The following is a 24,527-nucleotide window of genomic DNA, read 5'->3' on the forward strand; positions in this document are numbered from 1 at the left end:
CAGGGCAGCGTGAGCACTGGGAACCAGACACGGAGGCCAATAAACAATCTAATATCTTTATTAAAGAAATAAAGGAGTAAAACAAAAATAAGCAGAGTATATAGGCCAGCAATAGTCCTTTCAGTAAAAGTCAAATATAGTCCAGTAATGTGAAAGTAGATGTCCAGTATTAGAGTTCAAAGTTTTAAACCCGATAACCGAAACACACTCAAACTTCTAGGCTGTTTGAGTGGGGATTATAGCAAGGTCTGTCAAAGAGTTCCAGGTTTCAGGTCTGAGGCTAGGATAACAAGGCAAGGCAAGGTTAGTCGTGGTAGAGCTGAATTGCTGTCCAGACGTGGCAGGGAGACGAGATGCAACGCCCGGTCTACTCGAGAGTAGCGCGCCGCAGAAACTAGAGTCAATGTGATTTCCTCAACTGACACGTTGACACCGCAAAGGTCCGCCTGCGCACCGAACTTTTATGGGACTTCAATCTCCCCTCAAACCAGGTGCCTGGACACTTTTTCCCAAGGGAAAGTGGACTAAAGTCAACAACTTGCCAGATGTAAGCCTCCCGGGAAACTCTCAAGGGAACTGGCTTAATTAGCACTTGCTTTCTCCGCTAATCTAGTGCTTTTTCTCCTATTCTCCTTCTCCAAGTGAGATGTTTCCCAAAACAATTTTCGATCAAAAGGAGCACTCTCTGGAGAACCGGGCTCTGGCTCAAGGGCCTTTGTAATTAACTATGGGCTAAAACTGTCAACAGGGGACATCTGGAAGGGAGCTGAATCTTGCTGAGTCGGCACAAACCCCATATCTTCTTTGGTCTGATCCATAAAGGCTACGGGGTCATGACTCGAGGGTCTCTGAGACACTACACGCTGTTTGCCACGGTTGTTGTTGTTTTTCTCATATATCACAATTTATTCTTTATTTACAGTATTTATATTCTGCCCTTCATTCTCACCCCGAAGGGGATTCAGGGCGGGCCATAATGTACACATACAAGGCAAACGTTCAGTGCCATATCAACATAGAGACAGAGACACAGAGGCAATTTAACCTTCTCCAGATTCTAGCTTCCTGAGGCTATGCTCGATTCCGGCCACAAGGGGAGCTGCTGCTTCATCATCCACTGTGATGCTGACTTCCTCATTCCAAACAGCTGCTGGATGATTTTTATGTTGTTGTAAATGTTAAATTAGCCTCCCCACATAGTGGTACCTAAATTTCCTACTTGATAGTGTTAATGTGGGATTTGTGTATTGATAGTGTTTAAATGAAATTTGTGTCTTGTCTGTATTGCATACTGATTGCATCATCCAGAGTGTACTATAGTCTGGAAAGAGTTAATTACTGAGAAGCTGTGATGACCTTGATGTGTGGCTGAAGCTGAGGAGTGTCCAGTCACAAGTGTGTATGCATTACTGATTGCATCAGTTCAGTTCAGTTCCGAGTTGAGTTCTGTCTGCCTAGAGTGAGAGTCAAGTCCTGTGTTCGTCTGCAAGTCTGTTTGTCTTGATTATTACTGCTTACAGTAAAACTTGTATATAGTTTTACCAACGTCTCTGATGTCTATTTGTTCTGCGTTCCACTGATCCCATCCAACTACTGCTGCGCTGCAAATTACTCTGACAGATAGATGCAACTATCTTTCGGGTTGTTTAGGTCATCAACGAGCAGGGCTATTTTTTTATTTTAATGGTCGGGTGCTCACTCTGACCATTAAAGAAAACAAAAAAGAAGAGTGGGGTCTGGACTGTCTCCTTATTTTGCCTTGTTTCCCCACAGGTCAATGGAAGCACTGCTGTGACGAACTCATGAAGGTGGAGGTGCCGTCCCCACGACGCCCCCCGGCTTTGCTGCCCAAACAGGGTTCCCTTTACCATGAAATGGGTGAGTGGAGGGTCCTGTTTTGCATGAATTTGTGGGGTGGGAAGACCCCCCAATGCTGGGGACCTACTATTGGCCATCTGTCGGGGGTGCTTTGATTGCGATTTCCTGCTTCTTGGCAGAATGGGGTTGGACTGGATGGCCTGTGAGGTCTCTTCCAGCTCTACTATTCTATGATTCTAGGATTCGACTGAACGTCCCCTTGGCCCTGCTGTAGTTGTTGGGCTTTGCAGGAGGGTTAAGGGCTCTCCCTTCTACTCTGTCCTCTCTCTTGGAGGGAAGGTGGTCTCTTTTGTTCCCCCCCTTTCTTGTCCTTTGTTGCCCCCAACTCTTTGGGTCTATGTGTCTGTAACTCTCTGCTCTCCTCCTGCTTTCTCTCTCTGCATGTCCTTTCTCTCTCTCTCTCTCTCTTCTTTCCTTTGTCCACTGGGCCTGGCCAGCTCTCCCTGGCGCTGGGGGGCCGCCCTCCGGCTGCGAGGGGCTCCTGTTGCAGGACAACGCAGTCTCTGCCGAGATTCGGGCTCTCCTCTCAGCCTATTACAGTGACAGGTGAAGTAACTGTGGACCCCTCCAAGGGGCAGAGGAACGTGGGGAAGGGTCTGGGGGTTCGGGGAGGGAGGGTGGGCGGGCGAGGGAGAGATTGCATGAGGGCGGCGGAGGGGGGGAAATGCATGTGCTTGACATCCCTCTATAGCAGTCATGGGCAAACTTGGGCCCTCCAGGTGTTTTGTTGGAGTGATGGTTTGTGTGGTGTGAAATTTTCATTTGTGGTTTAAAGCTAGTGTGTGCAGCATTCCAGTATAGCAGTGGTTAAGTGCATAGAGAAAGATTAATGGCTAGACTGACACTGTGTAGTTTCCGCAGACGTTGCTGAACATAAGTCACTGTTGTGAAATGTGGGCGTCAACAAGTTTACAGATAATGTTTTTTCGGTCGCTGCCATCAATGGAGTTGGACATGTAGACGGTCTTCTCCAGCTGCGCTTTGTATATAGTTGTAATTACTGCAATAAAAGTTAAGAACTGCCGGGTTCAGCTGACAGCCGAATGTGGATTTATGGTTGCGCGACTAAGCAGTTTTCTAAATCGCCAATGGAAAGAAAATTGAGATGGAGAGGTGAATAAGTCTTAATTTAACTCTCACACCGATAGTTTTGGACTTCAATTCCCACAATTGTGGGAGTTGAAGTCCAAAACACCTGGAGGGCCCAAGTTTGCCCATTTATTTATTTACAGCATTTATATTCCTCCCTTCTTTCTCACCCCGAAGGGGACTCAGGGCGGATCACATTACACATATAGGCAAACATTCAATGCCTTTTAACATAGAACAAAAACAAGACAAGACAAATGCAGGCTCTGAGCTGGCCTCGAACTCATGACCTCTTGGTCAGAGTGATTGGTCTCAGCTGGCTGCTCACCAGCTTGCGCCACAGCCCGGGCCTTGACTGCTCTATAGGGCTCTTCCTGGGCAAATTGCTAATTGTGGTGGTCTTGGTGATTCACATTGTATTAAGGGAGAAAGACCCCCAAATGGGTTATAATGGACTGTGGAAACATTCTCCACAGAGGGAATAACACTAAGGTAAAGGTACATGTGCCAGTTGTGCCCGACTCTGAGGTTGGTGCTCCTCTCCATTTCTAAGCCGAAGAGCCGGCGTTGTCCGTAGACACCTCCAAGGTCATGTGGCCACTGGCATGACTGCGTGGAGCGCCATTACCTTCCCGCCAGAGCAGTTCCTATTGATCTACTCTCACTTTCCTGTTTTCGAACTGCTAGGTTGGCAGAAGCTGGGGCTAACAGCAGGAGTTCACCCTGCTCCCAGGATTTGAACCACCAACCTTTTGCTCAGCAAGTTCAGCAGCTCGGTGGTTTAACTCGCTGTGCCACCGGGGGCTCCCATTAATAGCACATTTCAACATGTTTGTTGATGCATGTAATGTGCTGTGTTTTTAAAATATTAGTTCATGCTTTATCCTCTTAACAAATATTAACACTACTTTCAAGACAACATGTTGATTTAAACCAGACGTATTTCCTGGAACAGCTAAATGTCCTCACAATGCAGTATAACACTCCTTTAACTGCCAGGGTTCAAGGCAACGGAAACAAGGGAGATGTAACTTGTTGAGAGACACAAGCACTCTGGCAAAGAAGCCTAAAGACCTAACTCCTATGATCCCATAGCATTGGCCATGATGGTTGAGGTGGTGTCAAACTGCAATAATACGACAGTGTAGAAACTATTTTTGCAATAATCAAAAGTTTGGAGATCTTAACAGCCACCATGTCGTGTTAAATTAAGTTAGTAACTAAATTTTAGAACTAGAAGTTTAGCTTGCAATTATAAGAAATCAAGTTAAATACTCTGCCATCACTTCTGCCATAATTCAGGACAAATCCTCCTTTCTTTTAACAGAATCCTTGTGATAGCTGTGATTTGGTTACATGTTTTTATTGGTTTTAATTGTAATTTACATTTTATTGAGTTTTGTGATTATTGTATAGCACTGGCATTAAATTTTTGCTACAATTTGTAAGCCGCTCTTGAGTCCCCCACGGGGTGAGAAGAGTGGAGCAGAAATAAAGTAAATAATAAATAAAGTAAATAATATTAAATTGCAATTAAATAGGAAATAACACTTTCAAACCAGGAACAGAAAGTTTATGATTTTTGTCACATAGTGTAATAACAACAATAATCCCCCCCCCCAATCTCTTCCCCCCTCCACAGCTATTGACCCAGCAGACGACATCGAGGCGGTGACGGACATCCTGGCCCGGCGGGTCTCCGGCCTGGGCGGCCCCCCCTGGCTGTCCCTCTTCGAGGGGACCCCCCCGCGGGGCGGCATGGCTTCGGACAGCGACAGCACGGCCAGCACCAGCCCCTGCCCCCCGCCCCCCCGCTGGGGCCGCCCCCGGACCCTCTCCCTGGATGCCAAGCTCAGCACCCTCAAGGGCCGCTCGGGGCGCCCTCCCCGCGGACCCTCGCCTCCCCCTCGCGGCCGCGGACCCTCGCCCTGTGGATCCTCCTCCAGCAGCGGGGGAAGCACCACCCCGGAGCCGGAGCGGGCCCCTCGGCCACATCTCTCTCGGCCGCGGTTCGACCCTCGCTTGTGGCTCCAGTCTCAGGTATGAAGAGGAAGAGGAGGAGGAGGAGGAGCAGTGGCCAGAGTCAGCTTTTTGAAGGACCAGGAGACAAGAGGACTCTGGTTCATCCAGAAGCTTTTGGACACTCATTGGACTCTGCCAAAGTAGGGTCTGTGCCCTGGTGGGTTTATTGGAGAAGGGGAAACATCCATAACTGGTCCCCAAAAAGACCCTGTTGTGACTTGACCTAGGACTGACAAATAGGTTGATGGGGACAGATGGACGGACGCCATGCCTAGTTCTAACAAGACCCCCATTTTGACCTGAAGCCCTTTGTTTCGGGAGCAAAAAGCACCTTCCTTCCTTCCTTGGTGAGAAACTGGAATCGACTGCTCTGCACAAGGGGTGAAACATTATTATGAGGGGGTGGGTGGGCTGCAGCCGCGTTTAGCCTCTCTTCCAGGCACAAGCGGGGGGCTCCATGGATGCACCCCATTCCCCAGACACGGTGTCCCCCTTTCTCTAACCAACCCCCTTTGCTTCAGGGATCTTCTATTTGTGCCAATGTTTATTTTTGGGGGGGGGGGATGGAAGGGAGGAATGCCAGGCACAAAGCCTCCTCCCCGTTTGCATCTGTCTCAAGGAGCGGGGCGGCCTCCCCTCCTGAATAAGCATTAAACTTTTATTTTGGAGGATTTTTGTCCGGATGAGTCTGTCCATCGCATGAACCCAGGCGTTGGCTCTTCCCCTGCCGCGTTGCTCCTCAACTCCACCTCCCCCAAATGACCACCCCACACAAGTTGGATCCTGTTTAAGCTTTATTTGTTGGGGAGGCTGCAAGTGGAGATGGGTGAGAAGTATCCATGGGGAAGGGCTCCTCGAAGCAGAAGCAACCTGGAATAGCGTGGGAGTGGGCTGTGCCTTGGCAGGAAGAGCGGTCAGGCCTCTGCCGCTTGCCATTTCGGGTCCATGTCATGTTCAGTGCCTTCCACGGAAGAGGACCGGACCCCATTTCGTGTCCCCTCACCTGGAGAGGGAGAAGGATGATGGAGATGAGACAGGATGGGGAAAATGGGGTAGGAAGTAGAAAGCAGTAGGAGAAGAAGGTTGTTACCTGCCACAAGCCCTGTTCCAGGGAGGTTGACACCAGCAGGTGAGTCCACCTGGGGAAGGAAGCAGGCAGGAAAGGAAGCATGGCATGAAGGTGATTTCGTTTAGGGCTAAGAGGCAGTTATTATTGTTAGAGGCAGTTGAGTGTAATGGTTTGGGTGTTGGATTACAATGCTGAAGATCAGAGTTTATATCCCCACTTAGCCATGGAAACTCTCCGAGTGACTTGGGAAAAGTCACATTCTCTTGGTCTTGGGAAAAGCAACCCAAAACCTTTGCCAAGAAAATTCTATGATAAGTTGGAAATGATCTGAAAGCAAATAACAACAACAATGGTTTAGTTGCTGATGTATCTTTGCTCGACAGCAGAGCCGGCCCTAGGTATTTTTCAAGTGTAGGTGAACAGAATTTTGGCGCCCCTCTCCCCCCAAAACCAATCACTGCAAAATAAAAGAATTGGATAAGCGAAAATGTTTGATAATAAGGAGGGATTAAGGAAAAGACTATTAAACATCAAATTACAGTAAGATTTTACAAATTAAGCACTAAAACATCATGTTTGACAAAAAATCAACAGAAAAAGCAGTTCAATACCTTGCAGAGGCAGGCCGCAGGAGACAGGAGTTGCCTCGATGGCGCCCCCAACAAGCTGGCGTCACAGGCAACTGCCTAGTTGGCCTGGCGGTTGAACCGCCTCTGCTCAACAGTATGATAAAAGTATGCACCTACTCCAGGCATGGGCAAAATTTGGCCCTCCTGTGTTTTGGACCTCAACTCCCAGAAATCCCAGCCGACCTATCAGCTGTTAGTTTTCCCATGTCTGATCTACACTGTAAAATTAATACAGTTTGACAACATTTTAATTGTATTAAGGAACCAAGGGGTTGTAATTTTACAAGATTTGTAGCCTTCTCTACTGAAAAGTGCTGGTGCCTCACCAAACTAAATATCCTAGGATTCCACAAGATTGAGTCATAGGAGTTAAAATTGTATTAAATTGCATTGATTCTACAGTGTAGATGCACTCCTGATTATATCATTCATCATGTGAAATGATCTTCCTATTGAGATTAGGTTGACTCCTGAGTCTCCTCGGGGAGATTGGTACAGGATATACATAAAGTATTATTATTATTATTATTATTATTATTATTATTATTATTATTATTATTATTTATTATGACACAGCAAACAAGGTAGATATGCTGGATTTCTTATCACAAAATCACAAGTCGAACACTTCCCAAGTGTCTAGGACTTATTATTATTATTATTATTATTATTATTATTATTATTATTATTATTATTATTGCATTGTTTTCAGTGTCAGCTATTTGTTCACCCAGGCATTTTTCTCCTATTCATATTATCGGTACTTATTCAGTAATATACATGGCAGGGAGTTTACTTATTTACAACCTTTATATTCCGCCCTTCTCACCTTGAAGGGGACTCAAGGCAGATCACAACACACACATACACGGCAAACATTCAGTGCCGATTGGACATACAGGAGAGAGAGGTATATCGGCGTTTTTTCCAACTTTGACACCTGGAGGTTATGCTCGATTCCAGCCAGAGGGGGAGCTGTTGAGCCCTTTCGATCGCGGAGTTTTTCCTCTTTGTTCTTTGATTGCCGGCATTTTTATGGTGCCATAAAATACCTCTCCGCTTAAGCAGTGCCTAATTTCCCTGCTCACAGCTCAGCTGTTTTCAAACTGCTTAGGTGGACAGTGAGCTGGGCTGACAGTCGGGTGCTCACTCCCGACTCAGGCTTCGACCTGGCAACCTTCCGGTTGGCAATGATCTCTTGCTCCTGGTGATTAACCAGCTGTCCTTAAGCCCGGCCCATAGAGTGGATGGCCCATGTAATCTCTTCCAACTTTATTATTTCTTATTTATTTACTGTATTTATATACCGCTTTTCTCAACCCGGGGGGGAGCTCAAAGCGGTTTACAACATAATAATGGCAAAATTCAATGCCAAACATACATATAAAACAAAATCATAAAATCTAAACAAGAAACATACAGCTATGCATTAAAAACAATAAGGCGATTAAACATAAGATAAAACAATATTTAGATGTAAGGATAATGAATTAAAACTACCTAATAGAAACATTAAAATCACGTGATCCAAAATCGTAGACCGGGGCCATTCCAATTGTTGATTGCACATATTCCCTATTTTTTTCTTGCACTGCATTACTTTACTGGCCAAAAGCTTTGTCCCATAACCATGTCTTTGTTGCCAAGGGCTGGGCTGACTGAAAGGTCATGATATCAAAGCCTGCGTTGGGTTAAGCTCCCGACCATTAGCTTGCTGTTGACCTAAGTAGTCTGAAAGACAGTTGCATCTGTCAAGTAAGAAATGTAGGTACTGCTTTATGCGGGGAGGCTAATTTAACTAATTTACAACACCATAAAATTGCCAGCAGCACGTGGAAAGGAATGAGGAAGTAATACCATCAAAGGACTCGGTTTCACAAGTGGATGATGAAGCGGCAGCTCCCCCTGTGGCCGGAATCGAGCATACCCTCATGAAGCCGGAAGCTGGAAAATATTAAATTGCCTCTGTGTCTGTCTATATGTCGCATGTCTAATGGCACTGAATGTTTGCCATATATATGTGCATTGTAACCCAACTTGAGTCCCCTTTGGGGTGAGAAAGAAGGAATATAAATACTTGTAAATAAATAAATACATTTCTGAAGGCTGGGGGAGAGGGTGCTGATCTAATCTCGCTGGGGAGAGTTCCAGACCTGAGGAGCCACCACTGAGAAGGCTCTGTTTCTTGTCCCCACCAACCACATTTGCGAAGCAGGTGGGACTGAGAGCAGGGACTCCCCAGAAGATCTTAACCTTCGTTATTTTATAATTCAATGATTCTAGGAGGGCTTTTCCCCATAGCCATCAAGAGAGGAAGAGGTCCCTGTCTGTCGCACCTCAGGATAGCTTCACCTTGCTTTAAACACCAAACTGCACACAGGCTGAGGTCTTTATAGTTTATTAAAAAGTAAAAGATAAAAAGTTATTTAAAACAAAAGTTCCAAAAGATCATTACAAAATAAAGCCTTAGAGCACAATTCAAAGAAGCACCAGCAATAAACAGAGTCCCATAGAGCATGACAAAGTTCCAAGACCATGAACAACAGAGCTGCAAGATAATCCAGGCAAACGAGGACTTGCTTCTTGAACGAAAAGTTGCTCTGACAAAGGTTTGTCTCCAAACACAGTGCTTAATACCCTTGGCAAAACATGAAAGCATTTCTATGGCCTTTGACCGCTTTCTTGTTAGCTATTCTCACACTCCTTGGAACTCTGAATTCCAAAGGGTCAGCTCGATCTAAGGTTCTTGTTTCACCAAGGTCAGGCTGCTCGTTAGTGTCAGCCTGCTCACCATCCTGCTTGCTATCAGACTGAGAACTGTCCTCCTTTTCTAAATCAATTTGCACCTGGCTAGTTTCAGTATCAACAACCTCATTCCTTGCTGTGGGAAACTGAACTTGCACGCCCTATTCCTCATCTTCTACAACAGGGACATTTTGAACCTGACTGTAAACCTGAATCCCATCATCCTCATCAGTCTGAGGCTCCAGCTGAGTCACAACACTGTCCCACCCCCAGTTACCAGGTTGGCAGGCACTTACCTGGCCTCCCATATCCAATCCAAGGCTTTTGGGACACTTCACCTCTTCTTCCATGGATCCCATTCCCTTCTGTGAGGATGGGGCCAATTCAGCTTGGCTGGGTGCTAGTGCCGGGGTCTCATCTACCAGAGGAAGGAAGAGAGAAGAGATGGGGGCTTGTCCCTTCCTCCTCATCCCATGGCCATACATCCATGTTGGGGCAGGGGGGGGGGGCAAACCAAAGCTTCCTGAGCCTCTGAGACCCTCCTATCTGTTGGGGTTGTGCCCCTTCCCCACATGAGGGACCACCACCTCAAGCCAAGGGTTGGGGTGTCAGTGGGAAATGTATGCAGAGGGAAGGCTTACCTCTTGCAAGACCCTCTTCCTGCAGAAAGCCATTTGTGGGGGGCAATGTTGCTGAGCAGCACATGGATTGGCCCCCTTCCTCCTCTGCTTGGCTGGGACCCCCACAACAGCCTGGACTCCGAGGGGAGGGGTCCGTGGACTTGATGTGGGGCAGGGTCTCCTCCGGACAAGCCCCAAGTGGACCTGCTTGAGGCGGGTCAGAGAGGGAGGGGCCTGGGGAAGGAGGGTCACCAGCTCTGCAAGGGGATGGGAGACCCAATTCTGGGGAAGGGGTGCTGGTGGGACCCCCTCCAGGAGACCCACTCAGGGTCAAGTCCTGGAGGCTAGGCTCTGCCAGGGGGCTAGTAGTGGCCGCAGCATGTCCACTGGAGGTCCTGGCATTGGGAATGGGAGGGGTCCTTCCTTTGGGGTCCGGGAGGGGGGAGAGGGCTCCAGGCCCGGGTTTGGGGCTGATGGGGGGCGGAGGGGGCTTGGACTGACGAGGAGTGGGGGTTGCCCCATGGGGGGATCCGGAGGGCAGGAAGCCCCCCAAAGGGGAAGAGGGGCTGCGGAGGGGGTCCGGCCGCTGGAAGATATAGGCCGATTCCGTGAGGCTGCGCTGGTAGCGGAGGAAAGGCCTTCGTGGCACTCCTGGGGAGAAAGGAGAATAATAGTAGTAGTAGTAATAATAATAATAATAATAATAATAATAATAATAATAATAATAATAATAACATCAACATCAGAAGAGGAATTTTTCAGGGAAACTCATTATCCCCTCTGCTGTTCATTATTGCCATGATCCCTCTGTCAACAATCTTACAAAAAACAAATCTCGGCTATCAAACATCTAAGAAATCTCACAAAATTTCGCATCTGATGTACATGGATGACCTGAAGCTGTATGGGAAAACGGAAACTGAAATCCAGTCTCTGACTAACACTGTCAGAATTTTTAGTACTGATATCAGCAGTACTGATATGAGGGTATATCAAGAATTCAGTGACTGCACGTTGCTTAAATCACATTGACCGGCTGTCTGTGCAGGGTTCCATACTTTGCACTTTAACAACACAACCGTTCAATGCTTCCCGCCAAATGGAACCGTAGAGTCTCCGGAACAAGCCAATACCTGCTGCAGACCAGGACTGCCGTCAGTTGAGGAGGTACAAAGGCTGAGGCATTACTTTTCATTCAACCCTCATATACTGCCTTTTAGCACAAGGAACGCCTAGACTTTCCAGTGGCTGACTCTTCTCTTGGGCATTTGCTCTGCACCAACCCTGAGACCAATTCTGGTGCATAGTTGCTCCTTTGCACACAGAAGACCCATCAACGTCCTATTGTTTCAAGATTTGCACATTTTTCAGTTTCTCCTTTCAGATCCTATTGGGTAGGGTTGGGCAAGAGCAACCCTACCAAAACCAGAAAACCAACCAAATAAGGTCTGGCGAGGGTCTTGTGTTGCTTTTGGGTGGGAACCATTGCCCTCCAGGGGTCCCTCATGCTGCAATTTCCCAGTATGATTGGGGCATTTGGGGTTTCCCTAAGAGAACCACCTGAAGCCGAACCCTTCCAAGACACAAGTGTGTGTTTTCCACCTACGTAACCGCGAAGCCAACAGGAAACTGAAAGTTACTTGGGAAGGCCAAGTGCTCGAACACTGTTTCCATCCTAAATATCTTGGTGTCACCTTAGATCGAACACTAACATATAGGAAACACCAAGCACAAAGTAGCTGCACGCAACAACATCCTGCGGAAACTGACTGGCAGCGCATGGAGTGCAGACCCACAAGTAATAAGAACATCAGCCTTGGCCTTGTCTTTCTCAACGGCAGAGTCTGCCTGTCCTGTCTGGCACAAGTCTGCCCATGCAAAGCAGGTGGACATAGCACTGAATGAAACATGCAGAATCATCACGGGATTGTTGTGTGTCTTTCGGGCTGTGTGGCCATGTTCCAGAAGCATTCTCTCCTGACGTTTCGCCCACATCTATGGCAGGCATCCTCAGAGGTTGTGAGGTATGGAGAAAACTAAGCAAAGAGGTAAATATATATCTGTGGAAAGTCTAGGGTGAGAGAGGTCAGTGTGAATGTGTGTAGTTAATCACTTTAATTAGCATTGAAAAGCTTATCTGCTGTCTTCTTCCTGCCTCTGGGGCATCCTTTGTTTAGAGTCGTTAACTGCCCTAGGTTGATTCATGTCTGGAAATCCTCTGTTCTCAGAGTATTGCTTTTTATTTACTGTTGTGATTTTTGAGTTTTTTAATACTGGTAGCCAGATTTTGTTCATTTTCATGGTTTCTTCCTTTCTGTTGAAGTTGTCCACATGCTTGTGGATTTCAATGGCTTCTCTGTGTAGTCTGACATGATAGTTGTTAGAATGGTCCAGCATTTTTGTGTTCTCAAATAGTATTCTGTGTCCAGGCTGGTTCATCAAATGCTCTGCTATGGCTGATTTCTCTGGTTGAATTAGTCTGCAGTGCCTTTCATGTTCTTTGACTCTGCAGACTAATTCAACCAGAGAAATCAGCCATAGCAGAGCATTTGATGAACCAGCCTGGACACAGAATACTATTTGAGAACACAAAAATGCTGGACCATTCTAACAACTATCATGCCAGACTACACAGAGAAGCCATTGAAATCCACAAGCATGTGGACAACTTCAACAGAAAGGAAGAAACCATGAAAATGAACAAAATCTGGCTACCAGTATTAAAAAACTCAAAAATCACAACAGTAAATAAAAAGCAATACTCTGAGAACAGAGGATTTCCAGACATGAATCAACCTAGGGCAGTTAACGACTCTAAACAAAGGATGCCCCAGAGGCAGGAAGAAGACAGCAGATAAGCTTTTCAATGCTAATTAAAGTGATTAACTACACACATTCACACTGACCTCTCTCACCCTAGACTTTCCACAGATATATATTTACCTCTTTGCTTAGTTTTCTCCATACCTCACAACCTCTGAGGATGCCTGCCATAGATGTGGGCGAAACGTCAGGAGAGAATGCTTCTGGAACATGGCCACACAGCCCGAAAGACACATAACAACCCTGTGATCCTGGCCATGAAAGCCTTCGACAACTCATCACGGGATGCCTCAAATCTACACCTGTTGATAAACTCTACAAGTTAGCTGGCATTGCCCCTCCTGACGTGCGACGGGAAGTTGCTGCTAACTGTGAGAGAAATAAGGTCAAACATTGTGAAAGCCACCCATTGCATGACTCTCAGCCTCCTCCCACCAGACTCAAATCAAGGAAGGGCTTCATGAGAACCACCACTCCCTCCTCTTGATGTTCCTCCAGCAGCAGCAAGGGTGTCTCTCTGGGCAGCTAAACCTGGCAATTCTAACCACGAGGGTCTTCCTTCCTCCAGGGCAAACCAAGAATGGGCAACTTGGAAGTCCCTGAACAGACTCAGAAGCGGAGTGGGCAGATCAAAAGACAGCTTGGCAAGGTGGCCCTACCTGGAGGAATCCTCCACCTTGTGTGACTGTGGAGCTGAACAAACAACTCAGCACATGTATGCTTGCCCACAATGCCCTGCCTCATGGTTAAAGCTACAGACAATGCGGTTGCTGTTGCCCGCTTTTGGTCCAAAACTATTTAGTTGCTTGTGATTCCTTTTCTTTTTTTTAATTTCCATTATTTGAAATGTACAATGCTTTTGACACGAAATTAAAAAAAAATTGGGGTTTTTTAGTGCTCCAGAATGGAACATTTTCGCATGGGATCCTGAGCCATAAGCAAAGACCACCGCAGCCCACCTGCAGCCTCTCTTTGCTCTCGGTGCCCGCCTCCAGCCTTAAGGAAAGGGGTGCCCCACTCACCTGGCTGGCTCCCCGGGGAAGACGGCCGCTCCGAGGCAGAGCCCGAACGCTCCCGCTGCCGGAAGAAGCCTCGAGGGCTGTGCGTGTGCTGCGGACTCAACGCAGGCCCCTCTCGCTGCAGGGAGGGAAACATAATTCACCAGGTGCAGGGTGTGAAGAGGAGCATTCCTCCCTACTGCTTTTATACCCAGCAGCTTTGGACTTCTAAGCAGAGGCTGGATGGCCATCTATCAGGAGGGCTTTGATTGTCTTCCTCCCTGGTAGAACAGGGTTGGACTGGATGCCCTTTGGGGGTCTCTTCCAACTGAAGGATTTTATGATTTTTTGACTGTTAGTCGAGGAGGGTGTGTTTTTTTCCCCCTCCTCAGAGGGAATTTTTATTAATCATTATTTTATAATACATAATCATAATTACATTTTCCTTTTCCATTCCCTTCTCCCTCCCCCACCCCCACCCCACCCCCTTCCCTGTTGACAACGTAAACCTTATTTTCTTGTTACATGAGCCTTCTTTCCATTCTTTCCCATTTTTTCTTCCAACTTTTGTCATATGGTTTAACAATCTGTAACCATCTGCTAAATGGAGTCCATATTTCTTTAATTTTCTTCTGTTTGTCTGACCATGTTTTTTTGTTTCTTATAATGTCCATAATATCCAGTTGTATTTGATCCCATATATATTCATGCCATTTTTCAAGTGTCCATTTCTTTTTATCCTTCCACCCCCACGCTATTACTGCATGTGCGGCTCTAAACATTATCATCATATATCAAATTTATATCAAATTTGGTTTTAGTATGTAATTCAACCTGGGTTAGAATTTGTTTCCAGAATTTTTTTATCTCTTCACATTCGAGGAGGGTGCGTTGGGCCTCTTTAGATGTAGAAACAAATCCGTAGCCCTCGATATCCCAATGTGTTAGGATGCAACACATGTGCCATGCAAAACCATTGGCAAGAAAAGATATTCAACCTAAACATTAGGAAGAATGTCTTGAGTTGCTTGACAACAGACTACGGACTGTCTCTAGTGTATTTATTTATTTACAGTATTTATATTCCGCCCTTCTTTCTCACCCCGAAGGGGACTCAGGGCAGATTACAAAGAACACATATATGGCAAATATTCAATGCCAACAGACAAACAACATATATAGACAGCCACAGAGGCATTTAACATTTTTTTCCAGCTTCACGATTCCGGCCACAGGGGGAGCTGTTGCTTCACTGTCCACTAGTGGCTGTACTTCCTCATTCCTTTCCTCGTGTTTTGCTGGCAGTTTTATGATGTTGTAAATTAGTTATATTAGCCTCCCGCATAAAGCGTACCTAAATTTCCCTAACTGACAGATGCAACTGTCTTTCGGGGCTGCATAGGTCAACAGCAAGCTGGGCTAATTAATGGTCGGGGCTTAACCCGACCCGGGCTTGGAACTCATGACCTCTCGGTCAGTAGTGATTTATTGCAGCTGGTTACTAGCCAGCTGCGCCACAGCCCGGCCCGTGTAGTGCACACGTGGACTCTCCTTTGATTGGAATGTTTGGATGGCCCTTGGGGGTCCCATCCAGCTAAATGGTCTAGTGTCAAGATACCCAGCCCTACATCATGTGCTGGGTTAAACCTATGGTTCCTCAAACTACCTGTGTGCCCAGTGGTGAAGGATGGGGAAAAAATGTCACCCCAATGTACTCCTTATCCAGTCTGGAACCCCAGAATGTGTCTGAGTATTTTGGGAACAGCCGCACTGACTCAGGACTTAAAGCCAACCTTAAAAACTATGACATAGACACCAAGCGGGAACTGGGAAGCCCTGGCTCTTGAGTAATAATAATAATAATAATAATAATAATAATAATAATAATAATACAATTCTTTATTGATTAGTCACTTTTGACCATATCAAAACATGTAAAACATATAATACGTACACACTTACACATACATACAATAAAACCATGTAAAGATACAAAGCATCCCGACCTGCGGCCTAATAACCCGCTGCTAGACAAATACAGAGTAAAAAGGTTAAAATTAGTAATTTCCTAAGGTAAGGTTTGAACGAGGACAGGGGTGAATAAAACAAGTGTCTTGTCCGTAGAAAATTTTAAATTTGGATTTTGTTAATGGCAATAATGTATCAGCTCTCAGCTTCCATCTTCTCACGAATGGCCAGGGCTTTTTGCGTAAAAAGGGCCAGTTTTAAAATAGAGTTTTTATCTGAACCCTGTAGAAGGATATGCAATTTCTCCTTATTCTCTAAGTGAGTATGATTCTCCAGCAGAGGGTCTAAGTAGAGAGATCGAATCCTGGTATAGTAGGGGCATTTTAAGAAGCAGGCGCTCTTGGTTCTGGTTCTTGAGTACTCTAACTGGAGGTCAGCTGTGACCAGCAGTGCTGCAGAATTCGAAGAGGCACGAAAGGAGGGCTTAAGGGGGAAACGTGCCAAGAGGAAGGTGTGTAAAGCCAACCTTGACCGGGACCGCCTTCCGTCTGGAAACCGATGTCCTCACTGTGGAAGAACATGCGGGTCAAGAATAGGTGGGCTCTATGGGAGACCCTTCCCCACTCACCGTTGTGGCCGCTTCCTTGTCATGGGTGTGTTTCTGAAGTCCTGTTTCTGGAGGCGCCTTTGCTTGTTCCCGTTGCTGCTGTTGGGAGAAGGGAGAGCACAGGTACATACACAGACTGCAATGGCACAGCTCCAACAGGTGAAGCCCCTCCCACCCTACTTTTAAAAAGCATTTCATTTATTTTTTGTAATAACTTGTTATATGAGTAGATTTTGTACATATATTCCATATATGTCATTTATTATTTACTAGTTGTGCCCGGCCAGGCGCTGCTGTGGCAAAGTGGTGGTGGTATTGGTTAAAAATTGTTGTGTAATTTTTATTTGACTTTATTTGCATTTTTTATTAATTTTATTGTAACTTATATTTTTATTTATTATATTTTATTATTTTCTTATATTATTTTTAGTTATTTTCTGTTATTATAGTATTTTATTGTATTAATTTTTTAGTGTTTTTTATTATTTTTTATTGGGTTGCTAGGAGATCAAGTTGGAGGAGCTTAGCCTTCTAATTGGCAGCAATTGGATAAAAGCAATTATTCCCCTCTCTAATTAGGACTTTATTTTTCTTTTCTTTTTGTTGTATCAACCTAGAGGCGTGGATGATGGGTTGTGTTGTCAAATTTAGTGGTTGGGGGGCCTGTAGTTTTGTTGTTTTGTGGGTCGCCGTGATGCCATCACTCTTTTATATATATATATTTATTATTTGTTTGTTTGTTTACGACAGGGGTCCTCAAACTTTTTAAGTGGAGGGCCGATTCATGGTCCCTCAGATTGTTGAGGGGCCGAATTATCATTTGAAAAAAAACCCGAACAAATTCCTATGCTCACTGCATATGTCTTATTTGTAGTGCAAAAAACAAACAAACAAAAAAAACCAACAACAATAATTTATTTATTTATTTATTTGCTACATTTATACCCCACCTTCTCTCACCCCGAAGGGGACTCAGAGCGACTTACAAGTTGTATGTACATACAATATATTATATTATTAGCATAGCACAATATTAGCATTATATATTACTATATTGTACTATACTATTATACCGTAATATTATTAGTAATATTACATTTAATATATAATATATAATTAATATTATTATATTATACAATATTATTATATTGTATTATTATTATTAGCCGCCCTGAGTCCCCTATTGGGTGAGAAGGGCGGGGTAGAAATACTATAATAAATAAATAAATAAATATTATATTGTATTACATTATAATATTTATTATCAATATTATATGTATACACAATATATTATATTATTACCATATCATTCATTTACAATATTTCATTTACAATATTGGTAAATGAAAAAACAATACAATATTTAAAAATAAAAATAATCTTAACCAACATACTGTGAACTTATCAGGATTTCAGTGGGAATTGTGGGCCTGCTTCTGGCCAATGAGATAATCAAATAGGATTGTTGTTGTTGTGCCTTCAAGTCATTTCAGACTTTGGGCGAGCCTAAGTCTAAAACTGAGGGTGGGGGCCAGGTAAATGGCCTTGGAGGGCCGCATCCGGCCCCCGGGCCTTAGTTTGGGGACCCCTGGTTTACGACATTTCTACCCTGCCTTTCTCAATCCCAGAGGGGACTCAAGGCGGCTTTACACATAGGCAACTATTCAATGCCTTAAGCACAATATACAATTCAAATGGACATTAAAAGTGAATTATAAAATACATTAAAACGACTAAAACGTTTAAAAAACAGTACATTCACAATTAATCATGTAATCCATAAGCGTAATCCAGGCCACTCCAAAAGTCATTGCACACCATTCCATTTATGTCTATTGCACCTATTCTCCAAAGGCTTGGCCACAAAGCCACATTTTCAGTCTCCTATGCAAGATTATGTTAGCGAGTGTGTATAGCGGAACCAGCAGCGTCCAGTTAACACCATGTGCAAAAGACTCAGACCAGGCAGAGGAATTGAAAGAACAAAGAAAACTTTACTTGTTGAGTTGAAGTTAGATAAACAGTTCAGCAATCGTACAATGTCCTTGTAGTTGCATAGGATCAATAACTAATCAATCAGCATTCAATATACCCAGCATGGCATATTTAAACTGCTACTTGACCGTAGCTAGAGAGCCTGTCTTTTCTGTGCTCTCCCTGCAAGCCCAGATTCCCAACTGACAAACCCAGCCATCTGCCAGCAAACCGATACATTGTTTGAGGCATGGCTTGCCTCTACAAAAGCTCAGCTCCCTTTTTGCAGAGATCTTTTGCAAGCAACTTTGCAAGGATTTCTTTACACACACACACATAGCAATTTGGCGCAATAGATTAGAAGGGAGGGGCTGATCTAATATCCCTGGGGAGGGAATTCCATAGCCAAGGGGCCACCACTGAGAAAGCCCTGTCCCTCATCCCCACCATCCGCGCTTGAGACGGAGGCTGGACCGAGAGCAGGACCTCCCCAGACAATCTCAAACTGCAAGAGGGAGATACATTCGGACAGGTAAGCTCAGCCTGAACCGTTTAGGGCTTTATAGGCTAAAGCCAGCACTTTGAATTGTGCTCGGTGGCAGACCGGCAGCCGGTAGAACAGACATAAAAGGGAGGTTGTATGAGAACTACACCATTCCAGTGAGCGATCCTGCTGCCACTCGCAGGACTATTTGAAGCTTCCAAGCAGTCTTCAAAGGCAACCCCACGTAGAGCACGCTGCAGTAGTCTATTCAGGATGTAACCAAAGAGTGGACTACCGTGGCCAAGTCTGACTTCCCAAGATATGTGCGCAACTGGCACATAGGTTTTAATTGTGCCAATGCTCCCCTGACCACCGCTGAGACCTGGTGTTCCAGGCTTCTTTGTTCTCATTATTATCTATTATCTATTATTATTTATCTATTACAACATCATCATCATCATCATCATCATCATCATCATCATCATCATCATATATTCTGCTCTGTCTCCTTGGAGAGACTCAGAGCAGATTACAGAACACATATGAGGCAAACATTCAATGCCTTTTACACAATAACAATACACAAACCATGCCAAGGATCCTGTTATCCAAAGATATCTCCTATCTCTTGCCGACATGTTTTGCATATCTGCATGGGGCATCTTTCAACCTTCCCGCCGAGGCAGTAACTATTGATCTACTCACATTGCATGCTTTCGAACTGCTTGGTTGGCAGAAGCTGGGGCTGACAATCAGGAGCTCACCCCAACTTGCAGCTAACATTTCCCCACCTTCTTCCTATTTCTCACTCTTCCTCCTTTCTATATCATCCACTGATTTATCTAATATATCTTAGTTCTGTTCACTTTTTTTTTCTCCCCCCCCCCCCCATACCCATACCACAATTTCCATTATATCTTTATCCATGAGCATGTTTTTCCCCCAATCTCTGCACAGTATTTACATTGTCTTTATCACTTGTTATCCATTCCATATATACTGCCAACATGTGGAACTTTTCCTTGTAATCATATTTGATACTTTGGGTTTGATACTGTTTCCAAGTAAATTTCCTTTCCATGTCTTCATACTTTTCTCCAATCCTACATGGAGAAAGCAACTACAGATGCCAGTTTGCCAATAGGGCTGGTTATTACCCCACAGTCCATGCTATAGGGCCCGGGAATCGGAAACCAAATGTGTTTTTAGCTAGCAAGCTTAGGAGAACTTGCAAATAACAGATCTCAGGACTCCATAGTGTGGAGTGGAATAAAAGTGCAATAAAGGAAGCAGTGTGGAAAGGTTCCCAGGCTTCCTCTCAGCCCTTTGGGGTGAGATCTGGTGTTCAGACCCTCCCCTACAACGTACCCCACTTCCAGGTAAAACGGGACGCACCTGCCTTCGGGCCTCTTCGCTCCGACGTTCTTCCGCTTCTTTCTCTGCCTGCAGCTTCCTGGGGGACAAAAATGATAAGTTAACTAACTAAGCATGGGCAAACTTGGGCCCTCCAGGTGTTTTGGACTTCAACTCCCACCATTCCTAACAGCCTACCGGCTGTTAGGAATGGTGGGAGTTGAAGTCCAAAACACCTGGAGGGCCCAAGTTTGCCTATGACTGATCTAGACATTGTACTTTCATCATCACAGGTGGATGGGATGCCCCCAGGTGCCCCCTTCAAAGACTCCGACCTCTGCTCCTGGATGAGCTGCTCCTTCTCCTGGATGCGCCGCTCCCGCTCAGCCGCCTGGCGCCGCTCCTCTTCCATGCGCTCCCTCTCCCAGCGCCGGCGCTCCTCCCGGGCCCTCCTCCGCTCCTCCTCTCGCCTCTCCTCCTCTTCCCTCTAGGTGTGCATGAGGGCAGGTAGGGCAGGTGGTGGTGAGTGGGCTCTTCATCTTTGCTGCCCAGAGCAAAGGAAGGCAACCGCCCATCCCTCTCCCAACCATGCGCCAACGCATGAGTGCGTGTACTAACCTCAGCCTGAGCCCAAAAGGAGCTCCGCTTGGTGCTCAGGATCTCCAGGGCAGGATTCGTCTTCTTGTAGTTGGTGCCCTGAGAAAAAGCAGAGGAGGTCAAATTGGAGAAAGGGTTTGGAAATTTATTTATTATTTATTTACAATATTTATATTCCACCCTTCTCACCCTGAAGGGGACTCAGGGCGGATTACAATGAACACATATATGGCAAACATTCAATGCCAACAGACAAACAACATATATAGACAGACACAGAGGCATTTAACATTTTTTTCCAGCTTCACAATTCCGGCCACAGGGGGAGCTGTTGCTTCACCGTCCACTAGTGGCTGTACTTCCTCATTCCTTTCCTCGTGTTTTGCTGGCAGTTTTATGATGTTGTAAATTAGTTAAATTAGCCTCCCGCATAAAGCGTACCTAAATTTCCCTAATTGACAGATGCAACTGTCTTTCGGGGCTGCATAGGTCAACAGCAAGCCGGGCTATTTAATGGTCGGGGGCTTAACCTGACCCGGGCTTCAAACTCATGACCTCTCGGTCAGTAGTGATTTATTGCAGGTGGTTACTAGCCAGCTGCGCCACAGCCCGGCCCTGGAAACAGGCACAATTTAAACTGAGGGTGGGAGACAAGACAAGGGATTGTTTACAAGGGTTGAATGAAAAGTCCAAAACAACTGGAGGGCCCGAGTTGAATGAATGAAATGCCTCCACTTTGGTAACTCCTCAACATATGGCAGGGCTGGTCTGAGGCAGGTCCTGGTTTATTCAGTAGACTCTCCTCTATGGTTCCATTTGGAGGGAAGCCTTAGCATTGAACGGTTGTGTTGTGTTGTTAAAGTGCAAAATATGGAACCCTGTGCAGACAGTTGGTCAATATGACTTAAGCAACGTGCAGTCACTGAATTCTTGACAGCAGAAGGTGTCACCCAAAGGAGATTCATCAGAGAATGCAAGCTGTTTATGGGGATTGTGTTGATGTGAGTCTTGTGTGTCGTTGGGCAAGTAGGTTTAAAGATGTTGAGGTGGGAACATCTGACTTGGACATCCTGTGACAGCAACCACTGGGTTTCACAAGCAAAAGGTTGACAGATTGATTCAGGACAATTGTCGTATCACTCAGAGAGAAATTTCAAGCCTAATCGGCATTTCACAAGAATGTGTGGGTCACATTATTGCTTTGCTTGGCTGTCGGAAGATCTGTGCACCATGGGTCCTGTGAGACGCCAGTTGCAGAAACAGAGTGTCGACTTCTTCTGTGACGGCTTCAGAAAAATTGTTCGTCATTAGCAGAAATATATCCAATTGTCTGGTGATTATGCGGAAAAGTGAGTAGTGGCAGTTAAAGAGCACATTCTAAGGATTATTTCTGCATTTGATTTATTAAAATATTCCCATCCAAACCCAAGTAACGAAGGTGGAGGCATTACTTTTCATTCAACCCTCATATATCCCTCTGCACCCCTAGGAGCACCATGGTCTTGTCTTGGTCCAAAAAGTGCAAACAAAAGTAATTGCCAGGTGTGGTTCCAGGCGTGGCACTGAAAATAGCATTGGAAAATTCAGCACAGATAAGAATCCACCTCTGGTGCAGCTGTGGAGCTGCATGCAACTATGGGGACCTGTTTGGTATTGGGCTTTCCTTGAAAAATCCCCAAAGAAATATCCAAAAAGGATTCCCTCCTGCTCCTTTTTGGCCCAAATTCGCATGAGACAGCTGCCAAACAAAGCAGTTGTTTTAAGAAAAATCAAAAGGCTGAAACACATATGGAAGTGATGTGAGGTCATCCCCAATTGGGAATGGTGGTGTGGTCGTGCTAGGAACGTGGGCATGCAAAACGGCCCTCCCACCTTGGCCACAGGTGCCCCATTCCTGCCCAAATCCCACCAGAGGCAGCTCTCTTCTAAAAGGACCTGATTGTCCTGTCTTGTCTTTCAAGAACAGCCTTAAAACACTGTGGTAAGTAAATGAAAACTGCTTTACTTCAGCAAAACATAAAGTACAGCACACTCGGTGGAATAATGCAACAGGAAGCAAGGAAGTCTTAGGGTAACACAGTTCTTAGTCTCTGTTAAATTCCCAAATCAAATAGCAGCCTTACTTCAGACAAAGAAACAGCAATAAATCCAGATGCAGACTTGAAGCAGGCACACAGGGAGCAAAGGTATTAGAGTCAGTTTGTTACCAGCAAGAGCTGGCTGCACCTGCTTCTGCTTTATAGCCCCGAGTCCCCTCACAGCTGCTAGGGCAGTTCCTAATTACTCAGATGCATTTCTGGCAGCTATTCTAGCTGAATGACGTCTCTGCTCTGTTTCCTTTTGCCTCTCCTGAAATGTGGGCACTTGCAAAATCTCCTCCTCAGATTCCAACTCACCCTCTGATTCATGAACACTTTCCTGCTCCCCTTCCTCTTCCGAAGAAGAGGAATCCCTAACACTGATACTGGTCGGTAGGTGTTCCCCTGAAACCCTTCCCCCTTCTTACCACCTGCTCCTCTGGGTCCCCGAGGGGCCCCTTCTTGCTGGAAGTGCCGGATGATGGAGCAGCCCGGGACAGCCTTTGCGCCAACCCATCTTGTGTCACTTCTTCGGCCTGGCTGGCCTTCAGCACCAAGGTGGCTTCCTGCAGAAGGAAGAAGAAGAAGCAGCGTGGCTCAGCCATGCGTGAACCAGGGGTGGGCTAGATGGCCTTTAAGTGGCCCCTTCCAGATCCACATCCAACAATAGCATGGGCACCTGGAGAGTTGGGCTGCCAGGGATAATGAATGTGAATGCATGAGCGCATGGTTGTCTTGGGCACCATTTTGGGGTGGCTAACATGGGGCCAAGCCCAAAACAGAGACAAAATATGACAAGATTAAAACCAATACAAATAACTAAGAAACAATGATCACAACAATCAAATAAAATAAACAATTAAAACACAGCATACAATAAAACACATAGTGACCATACAAAATGAGCTAATAATACAAGCGTCACCACTATGGATAAAAAGGGGTCAGTCATATAAAAAGTACAGAATTTCAAGACTATTTAATAAAGTGCATGGGCAAGTGTCCAAGAGCTGCCTGGGATAGTGTGGAATAGGATAGATAGGAAAGAAAATAAAGTCCTAGGAAGCAGTGTGTCAATGATAGGGGTCTAGCATGTTAGTCATTGTTCAAACGCACACCATGTCTTGCATAAGGGTGTGCATCGTACATGAAGATGCCCAGCTAAGTGGATGTAGCAATTCCTTAACAGCATTTTGCACAGGCACTTTGTGCCCATGTGTAATCAGTCAAAAAGAGAGGGGTGGGAAGGTGAAAGTCCAGCCATGGCCAAAGTGGTCATAGGGGCCGGGCTGTGGCACAGGCTGGTGAGCAGCCTGCTGCAATAAATCACTCTGACCATGAGGTCATGAATTCGAGGCCAGCCCGTGGCGGGGTGAGCACCCGTCAATTAAAAATAAAAAATAGCCCCTGCTCGTTGCTGACCTAGCAACCCAAAAGATAGTTGCATCTATCAAGTAGGAAATAAGGTACCACTTATAAAAAGTGGGGAGGCAAATTTAACTAATTTACGACGTTGGAATGAGGAAGTGCCATCACAGTGGTTGATGAAGCAGCTGCTCCCCCTGGTGGCCAGAATCGAACATTCCCTCAGAA

At 45.5% G+C, this 24,527-nt stretch overlaps 2 protein-coding genes across 9 annotated transcripts in view; one reads left to right on the forward strand and one right to left on the reverse strand.

Moving 5' to 3' along the window:
- rtkn (rhotekin) overlaps positions 1–5,657 on the forward strand; it is a 73,961-nt gene extending 68,304 nt beyond the window's left edge. For 4 of the 6 annotated variants that reach the window (XM_062981913.1, XM_062981912.1, XM_062981916.1 and 1 more), the window contains exons 11-12: positions 1,774–1,878; positions 4,610–5,657. In XM_062981913.1, the coding sequence (XP_062837983.1) occupies positions 1,774–1,878; positions 4,610–5,013 (509 nt within the window). In that variant the 3' untranslated portion in view covers positions 5,014–5,657. Of the gene's footprint in view, positions 1–1,773; positions 1,879–2,315; positions 2,429–4,609 lie in introns of those variants that run through there. The other 2 variants (XM_062981914.1, XM_062981915.1) reach the window with 2 other exon arrangements.
- LOC103281892 (drebrin-like protein A) overlaps positions 1–24,527 on the reverse strand; it is a 215,788-nt gene that overhangs the window by 170,330 nt on the left and 20,931 nt on the right. The window contains exons 5-14 of one of the 3 annotated variants that reach the window (XM_062981919.1): positions 23,363–23,500; positions 20,878–20,955; positions 20,595–20,746; positions 20,302–20,359; positions 16,470–16,544; positions 13,898–14,012; positions 10,074–10,703; positions 9,729–9,850; positions 6,080–6,128; positions 5,771–5,992 (exon numbers count right to left, since the gene is read on the reverse strand). In XM_062981919.1, coding sequence (XP_062837989.1) covers positions 5,904–5,992; positions 6,080–6,128; positions 9,729–9,850; positions 10,074–10,703; positions 13,898–14,012; positions 16,470–16,544; positions 20,302–20,359; positions 20,595–20,746; positions 20,878–20,955; positions 23,363–23,500 — 1,506 coding nt within the window. In that variant the 3' untranslated portion in view covers positions 5,771–5,903. Of the gene's footprint in view, positions 1–5,770; positions 5,993–6,079; positions 6,129–9,728; positions 9,851–10,073; positions 10,704–13,897; positions 14,013–16,469; positions 16,548–20,301; positions 20,360–20,594; positions 20,747–20,877; positions 20,956–23,362; positions 23,501–24,527 lie in introns of those variants that run through there. The other 2 variants (XM_062981918.1, XM_062981920.1) reach the window with 2 other exon arrangements.

This window comes from Anolis carolinensis, chromosome 5 (assembly GCF_035594765.1).
Source record: "Anolis carolinensis isolate JA03-04 chromosome 5, rAnoCar3.1.pri, whole genome shotgun sequence".
NCBI classification, from domain to species: Eukaryota; Metazoa; Chordata; class Lepidosauria; order Squamata; family Dactyloidae; genus Anolis; species Anolis carolinensis.